This window comes from Equus asinus, chromosome 12 (genome assembly GCF_041296235.1).
Source record: "Equus asinus isolate D_3611 breed Donkey chromosome 12, EquAss-T2T_v2, whole genome shotgun sequence".
NCBI lineage: Eukaryota > Metazoa > Chordata > Mammalia > Perissodactyla > Equidae > Equus > Equus asinus.
This window is the reverse complement of record NC_091801.1, coordinates 10,066,635-10,082,953: the sequence shown is the minus strand read 5'-3', so window position 1 is coordinate 10,082,953 and position 16,319 is coordinate 10,066,635. Positions and strand designations below refer to the sequence as shown.

Below are 16,319 nucleotides of genomic sequence, written 5' to 3'. Positions count from 1 at the left end.
TGTGAGTCAGGTTTAGTCCTTTGGCTAACACAATGTCTCTACTGGTACATTGGAACTAAGAGGTGGGCTCTGGTTATCCAGTGATGAGCAAAACTGTCATAGTCTCTGACCTCATGGGGGTTATCGCTTAGTGGGAGTGGCAGACATTAAATAAAAATGAAAAATTTTAAAAAAACATATATTGTACTAAGTGCCAGTAGGATCTGTGGGAAAAAAATAAAACTACTATAATATTGATAACTCTGTTAGTTAGCATATATGTAAAGTACTGCGTTTTTGTGTTAAAATTAGACAATATGGGCACTTCTCAGAATTCACTATCTACACAATATAACAAAATTGCTGGTACAACAAAATCTCATTGACCTTATTTATTTAATCTTTTAAATTTCAATTAGCAATCTAAGACAACCATTCAGTTACCTATTAATGCGCTTACCAAATGAGCTTACTGGTAAAATGAAGGACTGCATGGAGACTTTGGGTATGAAGAAGGTAAATGCAGACTCGAGTAGGGATCTACTGTTTTTACCCGTTCAGCATCCAACATTCCCATAGCAGTACCTCAGTTTCCTGTGGTGAATGGCCTTCTCTCCTCCCTGAGGTTCATGTGGTATACATAAGGGAGTCACCCACATTTAGGCAACTGGAAGCAGTATTTTTCCATGCTGGTTCAGGAATGTTCACATAATCCCAGGCAGACCAATGACAGCCAGCTCCTGGACTTTGCTGCAAAAATCAGGCAAGAAGCTCTCATTCTAGTGAGATCAGAAAGCTGGTAGAACATGTCTTGAGCTTCGGGCGGCCATCATTTTGCCTGAGAATGAGGCTGACCGAACCCCTTAAAAATTGGCTTCAGAGAAAAGCCACAACTGGGCCAGCAAATCTTAATGCTGTTATCTGATGTTACCTGCCTATAAAGTTAGAATGCCTTCTCTGAAAATAAATGCACACTCTCCCTAGAGTCTCCAAATTCTTTTATTTTTAGAGTCCAACCTCTTTCCAGGAAGTAGCAAAATGAAGGAGCCACTCATGGTAGCCATCTGACAAGAACTGTCCATTATTCTTGACAATCCAAAGTGAAGGCAATGATATTTTAAAAAAATAAAACATTATTGTTTACATAATATTTTTAGAAGCATGTGGTTTCCAGTGATTAGAATTTAGTCATGCCTGGAAAGGAACAGAAGCCCGTGGCTGAGAAGCACACGCCCTCCTGAGAGACACTTAAATGGCATACTTGGGATGACTAATAAACATAATACAGTTTTCCTCAGAGGAAACAAGTTTAGTTTCTAAAGAGCATTCACTTCTGACATCTCGATTCCTGACTTCAGTGGCTGCAGACTGTGTACCTCTGTGCCACACTTAGGACACGTGAAGTACATGTCATATAAGAAACTACTCTTCACGCAGTAGTAACAGAAGATGTGCTCACACCCTATGGTGTGAGGCATGGTGGGCCACTCTCCACACAGAGAACACTGTCTGCCGCTGGTGGCTAACGTACTGTCACCATTAGGAGCACCAGTGAGAGGGATACACCACGAAGATAACTTGGCCTTCAACTTTTGGATATTGATGAGCGGTAAGAGAAAAATCAGGAACTCAGCAAAACCATGCCACAGAAGTTCCCTATTCATATACTCAAAGCCGACTTCACGTATGTTTTGGGGCTTGCAAAATACAGAACGAATGCCTAGCAGACGTTCCGTCAAAGTTGCAAACTTGCCTCTCTGAAGGAAAATCAAGAAATTCATCAACCCACCTAATTTCAAAAGTCCAACCATAAAATTCACACACTGCTTGGCTTTCCTGAATGAGGCTAAATGAGGGTTTCGAAACAAGTCATAGCATCGTTCTTCCAGCCACTTCCCACCAATCGTACAGACAGCATACCAGAGCTTTTGATTCCGACTAGGTGGCTGATATCTCGGGTTCGGGGAAAAATCGTTTTTGTACTGAATATTCAAAACCGACTGTCCCACAGTGGCATTTTTGGAGTAGATGGTGAATCTCCACAAGAAAAGCCACAGGAATGCTTTCACCTCCGGTTCGAAGCGGGCTAACAGGCCGGGCTTGAATCCGTGAAAGCACTGAGTGAACTGGGACCACACGAGCTGCTCCAGGGCCTTGTTGAGTTCAAGCGCATCCAACTGACTGATTCTTAGCACCCTGCTGGTCCTCTTCGTCCCCTCCTCTCTGGAAGCCATGCCTTCCCGGAAGGTCTCTAGGAAAAAGTAGAATTAAGAGGCATCATCTAACAGTTGTACTGTCTGCTCGGTTTACACTTGGAAAACTCTGATACACAAATGACACAGGACACAGAGAAGATGGCCTTTCAGCAGTGTCAAATGGCACAGTGAATAGTCACTTGTTACTTGAAATTCTTTCTCTATCTTCTCTCTCTCTCCTCCCTTACATCTTTCTTTTCTTTCCTATCCTTTGTTGGCCCTCCTCAACAAAAGAAGAACAGGTTTTAGTAAGTTGCACCCTATTTTCACAAATGTACCTCTAAGTAATCCTTCCTGGTGAGATATTTTAGCGGGAGATGTAAAATCTTGAAGCTAAGAGTGATAAGGCTGAATAATCACATGACTAATGGAGAAATATTCGAACTTAATAAATACGATGAACCATGTGGAACATCGCAATGGATGGTAAGTCAGGACCTCAGTTTAATTTCCAGCACTTCTACTGACTGCAAAGGTATATTTTCAACAAGTCATTTAATCTTTCTCAAATACGTTTTATATCTGGAAATGAAGTTAGGAGAACAAAATACTAGCACAAAGCAACATGAATGCAGAAATGTCATTATTAAGGTACTAGAAAGGTACACATCATAGTTTTCTAAGACAAGAAAACTCGGATGTAAAAATATATAATTAGATAATTTCATAAATGCACTAAGGAAACAAATAGGTGCTAAAGGGACAAAAACCTTTTAAAATGAAATAGAAAAAGCTGATTAATGGTTAGCTAGGTATGACTGACTCGTGCAAAATGCATTTATTAAATGCCTATTATATGCAGGCCAATGTGATGAAAACACCCAGTGGCTGCTGTTGTCGGGTATATAGACCAGCTTAGATGGTTTACATCTTATTAATGGACTGGCAAATCCAGGATGCAGGAACAGAAAGGACACGGAGTGACAGAGGGAGGGGGAGGGACCTGCTGAAGCTCAGTGCCACCTCAGTGTGGCAGCTGTGATCCCAACAAGTCATTTCACCTAATCTCGGCCTTGGTTTCTTCACTCACAAAACTAAGGGCTGGAGACAAAATGGACTCTAAAGTCTTTTCAAATTCTGCTATTTTATGATTTTTACTAAGAAGATGTTAAATGTAATTTGTTAGAAGTTAAAAGGACTGAAAAATGCATTCTAAAATAAAATTGTACTTGAAATTGGGATGACCTAGATAATGTGGCAGAAGACGACACGCTCAACAAGCTCAAGTGGAAGAAATAAAAACGACTATTAAATAACAGGTTGTTTAGTGCTCTTTTCCTCTCACAGCAGACACATGACAGAAATGCTTCTCACCCACACACGCCCACCGCCTTCTGGGGGATGTCACCTTTTCCCCTTTCCCGTGGCTCCCTCAAGCGTTGCCAGCCTTTAGCGATGGCAGTGGGGATTTCTGCTGCAAGTTCTTCTGTGAAATCCTTGCCTCAGACCAGCCAGGAGCTACAGGAAAGAAAGGAGGGGGTGAGGACAGAGTTCCCTTTTCCCTCTCTCCAAATCTAATCAGTCCCCAAGGTCTGTTCTTTGTCCAAAATATTTTTCTAACCCATTCATTACTCTATCATCCCCCTTTCAAGCCTTTTCCTCACTTCAGGCTGCTCTCATCTCTCCCCTGGATTACATCTAACTGGTCTATCTTACCTCTTGCCTCCTTCAGTGCATTTCCCACACTGCAATCCTTTTAAAACACAAGCTTCTTCACACCTACCCACAGCTTGCTTTTATTCCTAATGCTTTGGCCTCTAGTCATAAAGCGCCCCCTTCTCTAGTTCACTGGTGGACATCTGCTGTGTGTTCTCTCCACCTGGAACAGTCTGCTCTCATTCTTTAACTGAAAAACCTCATACTAAATTTTTTTTTTTTTTAAAGATTGGCACCTGAGCTAACAACTGTTGCCGATCTTTTTTTTGGCTTTTTCTCCCCAAATCCCCCCCGTACACAGTTGTATATTTTAGTTGTGGGCCCTTCTAGTTGTGGCATGTGGGACACCGCCTGAGCATGGCCTGATGAGTGATGCCATATCCATGCCCAGGATCTGAACCTGCAAAACCCTGAGCTGCCAAAGCAGAGCGTGTGAACTTATCCACTCAGCCCCGGGGCGGCCCTCATACTAAATCTTTAAGTACTGGCTTAGGCATCGCTTCCTCCTGACTCTCCACAATTGAGTTAGCTGCCTCTTCCAGCTAGTCCCTTAGCACTCTGTTCTTCCCCTTTCCTGGCCTCTATGTACTTGGTCTACTTAAACGCTAAGATCAGGAAGGCAGTGATCGAAACAAGACAGGTAGCTCTTGTCCAAAACTTTCAACCTTCTTTGTAACAAAATAATCTTATTCTTACAGTTTTCCTACTCCAGCTACGATGGCATTTCATTGGTTATGTTCACTGATATCACATAAACCTTTGGGCTTTTGATATTTCCACGCTGTGCTCTTCAACACCACAGTCCTGCAGGCTCACTGCTCTAGTCCAGTGGTTTTCAAACTTGAGTGTCCTCCACCATCTCCTGGAGGACCTGTTAGACTGCAGTGTCTCAGTTCTAGAGATTCTGATTCAATAGGCTTGGAATGGGAGCCGAGAATCTGCATTCGTAACAAGTTCCCTGGTAATGTTGAGAACTACTGGGCTAGAACATTTCAAAGCAAAACTCATGGTCTTTTTGGTGTATCTATTACCCAAACAGCTCAACACTGCGTGCCAGCCCTCCCACTCATTTCTGGTTAGTTCTCATCCCTGTATCTAGAGGCTGTTACAAATCTTGCGCTGACTCAGGCTTTCCCTCTTCCATTAAGGAGTCCTTGTGAGTTTAGAGACCGTTCATGGAGTCCACAAACTTTATGAGCATCCATACATCCCAGCCCTGCTAGGTGCGTGGGATGCAGAGACAAAGACTAGTCCTGACTCTCACTTAAGGATACCAACCAAGGTCTGCAAGGAGGTAGGCAACTAGGGCAATAAGAGGCAGATGGTATCGCAGGATCTCGAAGACAATACATAAAATTTCCAAACTATTACAATAGGAAAAGAATTCCAAAATTCACACAAAAAAATCATCAATGAATAAGATTATTTTTCTCATTTTTTCTGCAGTTTACAAATTTTCTCTAATTAACAAAACCTCCCCCAAAACATTATTTTTAAAACCTCATAAACAAGCCAAAATCTACAAAATTATTTGCCCACACTCACCAAATCACCTTTTTTTTACCTCACTGTTATCCCTGGGGTAAAGTACAAACTTCTCAGACCTAACCTAGCCTGACTCTGTCTCCCTCTCTGTAACTGGATAACCCATTATTCACCAGTGGGCCTCTAATCCCAGACAATCCTTCACTTCTGCCTCTATGCCTTTTCTCAGGTACCTAACACACTTACTTTCCCTACCAACTAGGCCCACTGCCCTCAACTATCTGCCCTTCATATTCCACTTTATTTCAACATTCTCCATGAAATCTTCATAACTATCCCCAACTGCCATTACAAGCATCTTTAACTCTGACAGCAACTGTCTGTGCCACCCACTTGCGCCCTCCAACATTTGTACTGTGATTTCAGTCATGTGAATACATCTCTTTCCCTAACTTTTCTGTAAACTAGTTACAGAAAAGTGCCTTATACTTATTTCTCAAAGCACCTGCCACCTACAAAGTGACCTGCCTCAGTTTCCCTCATACAAAATTCTACAATCATTCATAAGAATATGGTATATGGAACACTTCTACTGTAACAGTGTCTACAACTCTGCATCTTCCCCAGATTTCATATTCTGTGGCCGGCAAGATAAAGGAAGCTCTCTTACTGCCAAAGTACTGTCACAAAGCTCTGACTGTACGCAACATCAATATTAAGTCCAACACTACGAGTCTCTTCTCTTTGCCCCTCCCCACTCCCAATATTGGACTGGATGGATGTTTCTTTTATTCAGTTATGATGAAATATATGGCTTGTGTTGGAGGGCCAGTTGTGCCAATTTATGTATCTTTAAATACTCGGGTCACACTCAGCTCCAGATTGTGGCTGATGAATATCTTATTACTCTTACAGAATCTACCACAAAGATGCGTTTGTAGAAGCTGCCCAATGAAACGTTTGTTGACTCTATAAGCAATGGAATGAGTAGTTTGGCGGCTAATCAATGTACTGACTGAATATTTTGAGAGCATCTACATGAACGGGATGGTGAGGGAAGCTCTCTCTTCCTCAGGTTCCTTACTTACATTGAGTGAGAAACCGGTCAGAGGGAGTGATTTTCCAGAGGAATCATCTATTTCAAACGCCTCGTTTCTGGAGGAATCATACTTAAGAACATTCAGTCAAGACAGGAATTTTTAATAGCTGCCAGAAAAGGAGACTTAGCACGTTCTCTAACCAATCCAGTATTTAACAATCCTTATTATCAAAAAATTCTTTCTTATCCCTTCTGTTATAGTTTAACATTTTTGTCTTTCCTCTTGTTCTCCCCAGGCCTGGCCTCAGTGTAGATTAGGAACAGCTGGGCCCGATTGCCTCCCTATGTAACACTCTTTACTACACTAAAAGACTGTTATTAAACTCTTCAGCCTTTACTCTTCCAGATGAATAATTTGTCCCTCTATTTTTTGTTTTAGGTTTTATTTTCCAACATTTTACTAATTTTGTGACTTTTAGTCGTAAGCAGAGCAGACACTGTCCATTACACACCCTAGTTCGTTAAAGTGGAATACCCCTCCTATGCTCTACATTCCTACTTAGGCACTGCCATTGAGTGGAAAAAGCAGATTTAAAATCAATCAGCCCTGGGCTCAAGTTCCAGCTTTGTCACTTACTTGCTATGTGATCTTAAAAATGTCATTAGCCTCAGATTCTACAAAAAGTTGAAAATAACAGCCACTTTACAAAGTTGTTGAGATTAAACCAGATTATGTTATGAAAGTGGTTTGGAAACTGGAAAGCAGTATTATTATTATATTGTTGCTGCTTTGGCTAGGGATGGGCACGAGAAGAAAAAGACTGCTGGCTGATTTTGGCAAATCTCATTTCAAAAGACTGAAATCTCCATTATTACTTATACTAATGCCTCAATGAACCTGTGGCAAAAGAATTTTTTTCCAGGAAATATTGACTACACCATTAAAATATAATTGTGGCAGTTAAACAGTAAACATGATATCACCATTATGTGTGCATGCATGGGGGCCAGGCGGGAAGGGCAGAGACATGGTTCAGTGGAAGTCATCATACTCTTAACCTGCATCTCATCCGAAAGGAGACGATGGAGTGGGGATGGGTCGAGCATGACCTGCTCCCTTGGTTACTTAACCCCCATCGACATGGTTGGGCCTTTTATCTGGAAGCAAAGAAACCTCAGGAACGCACAGTGATAATATCTGACTCTAGGCTGCTTCACTGAACAGGGCACGGTACAGGCAGGCCAAGATGAGCATCTCACCTTGGTTCTTTACCAACACACTACATTCAGTTCCTTCTCCTTTCCCCTTCTCCCATTCTGGCAGGTAGTTATTCTAGAATGCTGGCTTTAGAGAAGGGCAGTGCCCACGAGTGGAAGAAACTGATGAAATCGAAATAACCTGAAGTTCAATTAATCGGATAATGGAACTTCTTCCCCTCCACTGCTGTACAATAACATCTGCCCCAAATAAGCAGAGTATAGAGAAAACACCATAAATGCCTTTAAAGGACATATTCTCTAATATAACATAAGAAGTTTGTGTTTTAATGAATTCTAATTCTCTGACAAATGGCAACTCAATTTAACTAATATTTATTGAGTGCCTACCAAATGCCAGGCATTCTCTGGGTACCAGGGCTTCAATCCAAATACTTAACCCTCAGTTAACTTTCTATTATTCAAGCATTTTTAAAGAAAAAGGATGCTACTATAATCAGGACCAGTCATTGATCTCTGAAGCAAAGAATGGATCTCAAAATGTGAAAAGACTATAAAGGATCACAAAACTCCTCAGGGAGAAAAAGAGAAAAATGGCATTGAAGGCAAAGGAACAGACTGTGCGAATCCCAGAAATGCGCAAGCCATAGTCTTTCCGGGAGATATGGGGACGGGTGCCAACACGAGCTGCGTCCTTGGTTATCTAATTCCCATCAAAGTGGTTGTGCTTTTTATCTGGAGCAAAGAAACAAGTCATCTGCTAGACTAGAGTAGAACGTGTTGGCAGGAGAGACTGGTTGAAGAGTCAACCTACTGTAAAAAGACCCGGTTTTAAGGAAACTGCACTGATTTTTTAGGAATGAATAATCACTAAATAGAAAAGACATAAAAGGACATACATTTTAAAAGATTAATCTGATGGCAGAGTTCAATAAGACTGAAGAAAAGAAAAACTCCAGTTCAAGGAGACCCAGTTACAGGACTCCTGAGACAATTTAAGGGCCTTAACTAAGGTGCTAATAACTTCCTGAAAAAGTCAAAGTAATTTAACTTGCTTCATTGAGAACTATGAAAATTAAAAAGAAGATTATGGTGTCCTCACATTTTCAAATCAAAAATCCCCAACTCTTTTGGTAAACCAGTACTTTCCCGACTCTTACATTGATTGCCATCCACGCTCAACTATTGGCCACTCTATTTCTACTTTACTTTCAAGAATTTAAGTAAGTTTTAACAATCCTCATATCATTGCTTCTTGTAGGTTAGTATCCAGTTTCACAAAAGTAGGCTCAAACTTGAATAGTTAAAAGAAAATACAAGCTAATGTTTTTTTAAAAGTTGGGATTGTTTTGAATTGAAACAAACACCATCAGATTCAATTCAAATTGATTTTTCTAGAATGCCAAAAATAGGCAACCCTTTTTTCTATTCTGCCATGAAATCTCATTCTTTTAATACACAATCCTATTACCCTCTTCCTCTCCACTCCCCAAACTATAGAGTACTACTTTAAGATTCTAAAAGACTGAGCCAGGAGGAAACCATTTATGGCCATGCAAAGAGACTTATAAAAATAATTAAGTAGAAGTACAATTGGCAGTAAATAATATTAGCGTTTACCAAAAGATACTACTAAGTTAAGACTATAAGAAGAAGATATTTAAGGCAAAATCAAGACCGGATAAAAAGTAGAGCATCTACTAGGGTTAGTGTGATTAACTTGTCACATAAATATGTTTAAGACAAAATGATCTAGCACTAAAAACAACTAAAAAGGTCTCCTGCTGACATTTTATCACTAGACATGTCACACTGCTTTTCTTTCACAGAAAAAAAAAAACCCTGAAAATTCGTTGAGTAAGAGCAGCCATACATAACCTTATCCCTTAAATAACTCACGGCTTTCCTTTTATGCTTTTCATCCTCCCAAATAAAACTTTGTCATCTATATCACATTCCAAAACTAAAACAAATGACTGGATCTCACTAAAGAGGGAAGGATCTTTCAGGACGTACTCAGAGCTTTTATTGAGTATAGTACAAATTATGAATGAATATATTTTATTTAAAAACATGTTATTGACAGAAATCTATTCAATAATAATGTGGGTATTGTCAAGGGCCTGTCAATATTAATGTAATTATGATTAAAGGAATAACATGGATTTTTAGCTATAATACCAAGTAACATCTCCTACATTGCTGCTATCAATATACACATTATTATTGACCTGCTCCGAGACTCTCCATACGAGATGTATTACCATTAGGCATATTTGTCAATGCATGCTGCCCACAAAATTTTTACATTTAAATTTACAGTCCTGTAAACTTTGTCAGCAGAAACATGTGATTCCCCAGTAATCTCTAAGGTAGCAAACCCCTCCATGCAGCCCCTGCCAGGCTGTCCTTTTCTAGATCCATAATAATCAACCAATTTTTAGTACGACCATGCTGCTGCCACACTATCCTAAAGCTTCTAGCAATCAAAATGGATGAGCCCATATATTCATTTTTTTCCTTTTAGGTTTTTAAAAAATTTAAACCAACATTTCATATCATGAGGTGATGTGGATAAAGTTCTATAACTGGAGATCTTAAGCTTTGAACCTACACCCTACTATTTTATTTCCTTTGTGTAGTCAGATAGATTTACTGTCCATTGTATTGAAATCAATACTAATAAATGGGACATGCATCAAAGAGGGATTTAACAGGACACTGATTCCCAGAACACATTTCTAACACGAGCAAAAGTGAAAAAGCTATGGCTGAGACCCATTAGAACACTGTGACCTCTGGCACTGTGAACAGACCTAGAAATCAGACTGTAAGTTCAAATCCCACTTCTGCCACAGACTTGTTAAGTGATTTGTCATTAGTCTATTGTTCCTCTGTTTCATCAAATATAAACTAAGTTTCAATAGCTTATAGATGTCTGATGTTATAACTCCCAATAGTGCTCATTTGAATATAGACAAAACATACGGAATTTTAAAATTCTGTTCTGGACACTAGACCTGTAAATTACTCTTTTTTAAAAAAAAATTACTCTTAATTTAAATGCCATCCGCATCAAATCCAAACAGAATTTTTCTTTCTGGGGGTGGTAGTGGGTACACAAAAATGTTTCCAAAGTATATCCTAAGGATAAACTTCAAAATAGCATAAATTTCTCAAAAAGATGAACAATGGTAAGTAACTTGCCTTAGCAGAGGGGAAATACTTTTACTTTGGAGAGAAGAGGGAACTCAACTCAAATACTACAATCTTTAAGACTATATCTAGTGTTACACAGTTGAGCACTTTACCCATTGCTTTTACAGAATATTTATTCAAGCATCTAAAACTAATGTAAAAATACCTTTTTTTAAACCTTAAAACAGAATTTCCAATACCTTGGCCTAGCTTCACAAATACGTTTTTAAGAGAACAGCATGGCACTCATAATCTTCTCTTTCAGAAAGCTGATACTTCTGAGTCTTTAAGAAGGAAAGCACATTGTGAAAATAAGGAGCAGATGTTTGAGCAAATATAGAGGGAAGGAGAGTTAAACTGGTTCTGATTACTTCTGTATTCTAGACAAGACTGTGTGACTCTGGACAAGTCATTCTGCCACACTATATTCTTCAGTAGTTAAAAAATTAAAGGAAAAAAAGAGCAACTGTAAAAAGTCTAGAATCCTTACAGGAACTGTTTTAGGAAACCTTGGAAGAGGAAGAAAAAAATAAAAGAACAGCCATTTCCAACTGCAGAAATGGTAATGTTCAACATGAGTTTGGAAAAGGCTAAAGAAAGTGGAAATATCAGAACAGAAAACGTGAGACAGACAAGCAATACTCGTGGAAAAACGCAGAAAAGCATTCCAGTAGACAATCTCAACCAACTTGTGAGTTACATCTGTAGTAAACTCATACCATTTACCGGCTACTGAGTGCTAACAAGCAACTACCATAGTTAAGTGCCCTCTGCAAAATTAAATATTCAATCATTTAATCTTTACAATATTAAGAAAGAGGTTCTTTTATTATTTCTGTTTTACAACAAGGAAACCGAGGCACAGAGAGATTAGCTGCCTTGTGCAAACTCGCACAGCCAGAAGTGGCAGAGCCATGCTCTGAACCAGTGTCCTATAGTGACAGGGTGGGGACAGGCCTAAAAGATGGACATAAACTTCAGGATGGCACAACAGGACATGCAGATGGGGCTATTCTAAGGGGCTGAGTATAAGAGATTAAGAGCACAGCTAGGAACCACAGCAAAAACTTCATCCCAATGATGAACCCAAAAAAGAGCCACATGAAACATACGAAGCAACTAGGTCTTTAAGTACTCTATAAATTTAGAAAATGGCTTTAGGATTTAATTGCCTAAGAAGAGAATTCTAAGGACTTGAAAATGACTGGAACACACTTTTAATTGCACATTTTATGGCACTCGAGAGAATATGGAAATATCCACAGAGGAACAGAGGTATTAGTGTAGAAAAGCAGGCAGTACGACGTGAGACATATTCTCCGTGAGGCACTATATGTTTTCTTTACATTCTTCATCTCAGTTAACCTTCATAACACAGTAAATATGATCAAGTCCATTTTAAGAAGACAAAAATTAAGGCTTGCGATTAACAACCTGTTTAAGGTCAAGCTGGCAAAGAGTGGATTTCTGGTAAACACTAGAGAAATTGTGGAACATCAAAAGGAAGTTAGTAGTATGGTTATTTGGTAAGCTTGGATCAAATTCAATCCTGCAGAGCTCAAAGTAAATTTTTTTCCCTCAAGATCATTCATACGACCAGACTGGCAGTCAAGCTCTCAGGACTGTGGATGGGGAAAGAAGTTAAAGGAACGTGGTCAAGTTTCCACGTTGCCTGGGATGCATCTCATCCACATTCTGTACATGTGGGCAGAGAACCATTCAAATAGATAGAATGTCAAATCTGAACAAAGGGAAGAAGTGGGTGAAAAAGTGAGGTGTGAACTTAACTATTAGGAAAACACACTAGTATATGCAAAGTAGAGCAAGGCCAACTCATCTGACACCAGAAGGGAACGGTTATGCATAATCAAAACAGAATTACTCTAGAGAGCTTGGGTTTTGTGTTTTAATAGTAGGAAGAAAGAAAAGGCAACTTGGATAAAATTTTATCTCACTGTATGACATGCAGGTAAGGGACAGCTCTGATAAAAAGAAAACATATTAAATAGAATAAAAAGCAATACAGAAAAGGGCATTTTGATTGCATAGATGGGAAAAGGCTGGGAACAAGCTGATCAACAGCCCACAATGGCAAGGACAGAAGGTTCGAGACATCCTCTTCCCCGCCTCCACTTGCACATACAGAAATCACAGCGATGGCATCGGCAGTGCCAGAATCACAGACACGGGGCCAATGGAGCAGTTCCGGCTTTTTCTCTTGAGATTTCTTCCACATTCCAAAGGAACTGAAGAGGAACATGGAATGTTTAGAAACTGCTGTCATTTCACAGTAAAGAGATAAAGGGAACATTCAATTTGCTCCTAGGTTGTCCAACCTAGATAATCAAGGGAGAAAAAAAAGGAATGAGTGATTCCAAGCAGAACTTTTGTGTGGAAATAAAGATTGTGCATGTGGCCTATGTATTCCTTGTGCTATAAGAATCTGAGCACAGTGGAGTGCAAGAGGAAAGAAAATCTTAAAATTCTGTCACACTGTCAGTAAAACATGGGGCTAGGACTCAGAACTTTACTAGAAATTTGATGTTGGGCAAGACTGCTGACATCTTTAAGGTTCAGCTACCAAATAAGTAAAATGGAAAATACTTGCCCTCCCTATTGCAAAGATTATTACGAACTTCAAATATAAGCAAAAATTCTACGGCTAAAAGGGTAGGGAGAAGAGAGAATACGAAGAATTATGATTCTGATCATAAAGAAGTAAACTTGAAATTTGTATTTATTAAACAAATGAGATTGAAGATAGACATGTTTGTGGCTTTTAGTAATGAATTTGCTGTGAACATATACCGTTTATTTTTTTAAAAAATAAATGCATGTTGAATACAAATGAATAATTATCCTAAGAAACAGAACTTTAATGCTATAATGAAACAGATCATCTAGTCTAAGTTACAGATTTAATTTTAACAAGAACCCTGTTTTTCAAGCAGAACACACAAAATAGCTGCTCTTGTGAAATACTACTCCGGGTCTGTGTGCTTCGTCTCTCCCCTGCGTGGCTCCAGGAAATTTCTACATGAGCTCTTCTGTGGAACAGTTTTAAAACCCTAATTTCTAAAAATGAAGAAAATAAGGCCGAGAGGTAGAAGTGGTCAGAGGAAAACCCGTCAGGACTAGAACTCAATTCTCTTGACTTAGTCTAGCATTCTCTTTTACTATGTCCTGTTGCTTCTATGTCCTTTCCTTTTTTTTTTAAGAAAAAAAAAAAAATGAAGGGCTCTCTTTTTGACTTTGTCAATAATTCCACACTCTCTCACTCCTTTCAAGTCTCTTCTGGCTCAAGATCATTCACCTCTAATCTTTTTGGACACAAGTAACTGATAATATGGGCAAGATCAGAGAGAAGATAAGTGGGAAAGAAACACAAAAAGTCAGCCGTCCCAAGATTATTCTGTTCAAATTTAACTAAAGGTAACACATTAGGGAAAGGTGTTTCGACTACAAATTGGGATGCGATGGAGCCCCACTCTCCCTGTAATTGTTTGAAATTGTCAAGGGAAGAAATTTTCAAGGGGCATCCCAGAATCCCACAACTTGACAGGCATGAAGGTTTAACAACTTCCGTCTCATTTTGTGAAAACCTCTTTCACTAAATGTTGTATTTCTGGAAAACAGAATCCAAAGAAATAAGTAAACAACGACTTTTAATTTAAGGCCCCAGAATAAAAATGCTAATGGTTCTCACATCCTCATGCTCCTTATCAGAAATCAGTGTCAAATATAACAAACTCATCGCAAGGAATTTTATAAGAAAATTCTCAACAGCTCTTGCTCCCCAAGAAAATTAAAACTGCTTTTTAAGTTCACAGGCTTTCAAAAATGTTGGAAACTTAAGCACACGCAGTTTTTCTGGTGCCAAATATAACACAACACGAACGCTCAGATAGCAAGTAAGGTCTGGATCCTGCAGAATTCTGAAGCCGTTCGCAAGAGGTAAATCTCACCGGCGCCCAGTTCGAGGAGGAGATTTCGGAGTTTGTGTCCAGAACGACACCTCGTGAAATGCAAAGGAGCTCGAGCCTAGCTCGTGTTTCTTTTTCTCTTTCTAACGGTGCGATCCTAAGACTACTTTTAGGAGTTTCGCTTGGCTTCATCGCCTTTCCCCAAATCAGACTTGCACTTGTCTCCTGCAGGAAGACAGAAGCCAATAAACAGGGAAACTCAAGCAAAGGGCGACGATTACAAGGTCGTGAAACTGCACGCGCGCCCAGGGGTACCCGGGGCCTCCGCTCTACGCTCGGCTCTCGGCCGACACTGACCTTCGGAGTCTGCGGAACGCCCCCGCTCCACGCAACTTTTTCTGAAACATTATCTGGGAAGCTCGGCTTTTCTTGGCCGAACCTGGACTCCCCAGACTTCCGGAACTCGCAGCTTCCGGAGCGACGCAGGACCCGGAAGTGTCAAAAAGAAGAGGAGGAATTAAACCCACGAGAACTACGCTTCAGCGCGCGGCGGAAGGCCCGGGCGGGCGCAGCCACCGCGAACGCCGACGAGCCGAAGGGCCGAAGGGCCGAGGAGCCGAGGAGCCGAAGAGCCGAGGAGCCGAAGAGCCGAGGAGCCGAGGAGGACCCCGCACGCGGTGATTGGTCGGCTGGCCGTTGGGGGACAGCCGTATCTGATTGGCAGGAGAGTCGGGAACCCGTCCGCCGGGTCGCGCGCGGCGCGTGAAGAGGCCGTGGGGTCAGGAGCCGCGGGGAAGCCGGGCTCTCCTGGGGCAGGGCTTTCCCCGCCTTCGGGCGCCGCCCCGGGCCGCCGGACCAGCGCCGCCGGGTGGCTGCCGGGCGCCGCCGCGCCTCGGGCCTCCGCGCTGGCCCTGGGCGAGGGCCGGCTGCTGGACGGCCCGTGGAGCGGGGTGGGGAGCCCTGGGGTGGGCGGCCGCGGGCCCGGGGCCGTTGAGCTGGGGGCCGCGGGTGGGTGGCCGCGACCTCCTCAGGCTCGGGAGCGCCGGAAGCCCCGTCTAGTCGGCCGCCCGCCCTGCAGAGCGGCCCTGCCCGGCGAGCTGGATGCATTCGGCGCGCCGGGGCGGGCGGAGTCCCCGGAGCTCGTGGGCGCGCGGACTGCAGGCGCCCGCCCCGGGACGAGCCGGGCTTCCGAGGGCTGGGGCCCGCGGCGGGTCGTCGGGGGCGGCCCCCAGGGCGTTCTGTGGCGGCGGTGAGAACGGCCCACGCCTTCTCACTGTGCAGGATGGCCGGCCGCGTCTGCGGGCGGCGCGTTCCGAGGCTGCACCGCAGGCGGGGAGGGGAGCCGCCTGCACACAGTAGGTCCCTGGAGCGGCCCCTTTCTGGCCTCGCTCCCCCCTAGTGCGGGCAGGGAAGGGAGCTCCCTGCACACATTAGGTCCTAGGAGGGGCTCCTTTCTGGCCTTGTGCCCTCCTACTGCAGGCAGGAAGGGAGCTGCCTGCGCACAGTAGGTCCCGAGAGCATCTGAGTTCTGGCCTGCACCCTCGTCCCGGGAGCATTGGGTCCTCG

At 42.0% G+C, this 16,319-nt stretch overlaps 1 protein-coding gene across 10 annotated transcripts in view; it reads right to left on the bottom strand.

The window, feature by feature from the left end:
• PEX2 (peroxisomal biogenesis factor 2) overlaps positions 1 to 15,363 on the bottom strand; it is a 67,599-nt gene extending 52,236 nt beyond the window's left edge. The window contains exons 1-5 of one of the 10 annotated variants that reach the window (XR_011493112.1): positions 15,111 to 15,253; positions 14,796 to 14,978; positions 3,549 to 3,692; positions 1,769 to 2,230; positions 357 to 729 (exon numbers count right to left, since the gene is read on the bottom strand). Coding sequence is in view for 5 of the 10 variants with exons in the window: in XM_044765905.2 (XP_044621840.1) it covers positions 1,296 to 2,213 (918 nt within the window). In the remaining 5 variants the exon portion in view is untranslated. Of the gene's footprint in view, positions 1 to 356; positions 2,231 to 3,548; positions 3,693 to 14,795; positions 14,979 to 15,110 lie in introns of those variants that run through there. The other 9 variants (XR_011493113.1, XR_011493111.1, XR_011493114.1 and 6 more) reach the window with 9 other exon arrangements.
• Between the last annotated feature and the right edge of the window lie 956 nt (positions 15,364 to 16,319).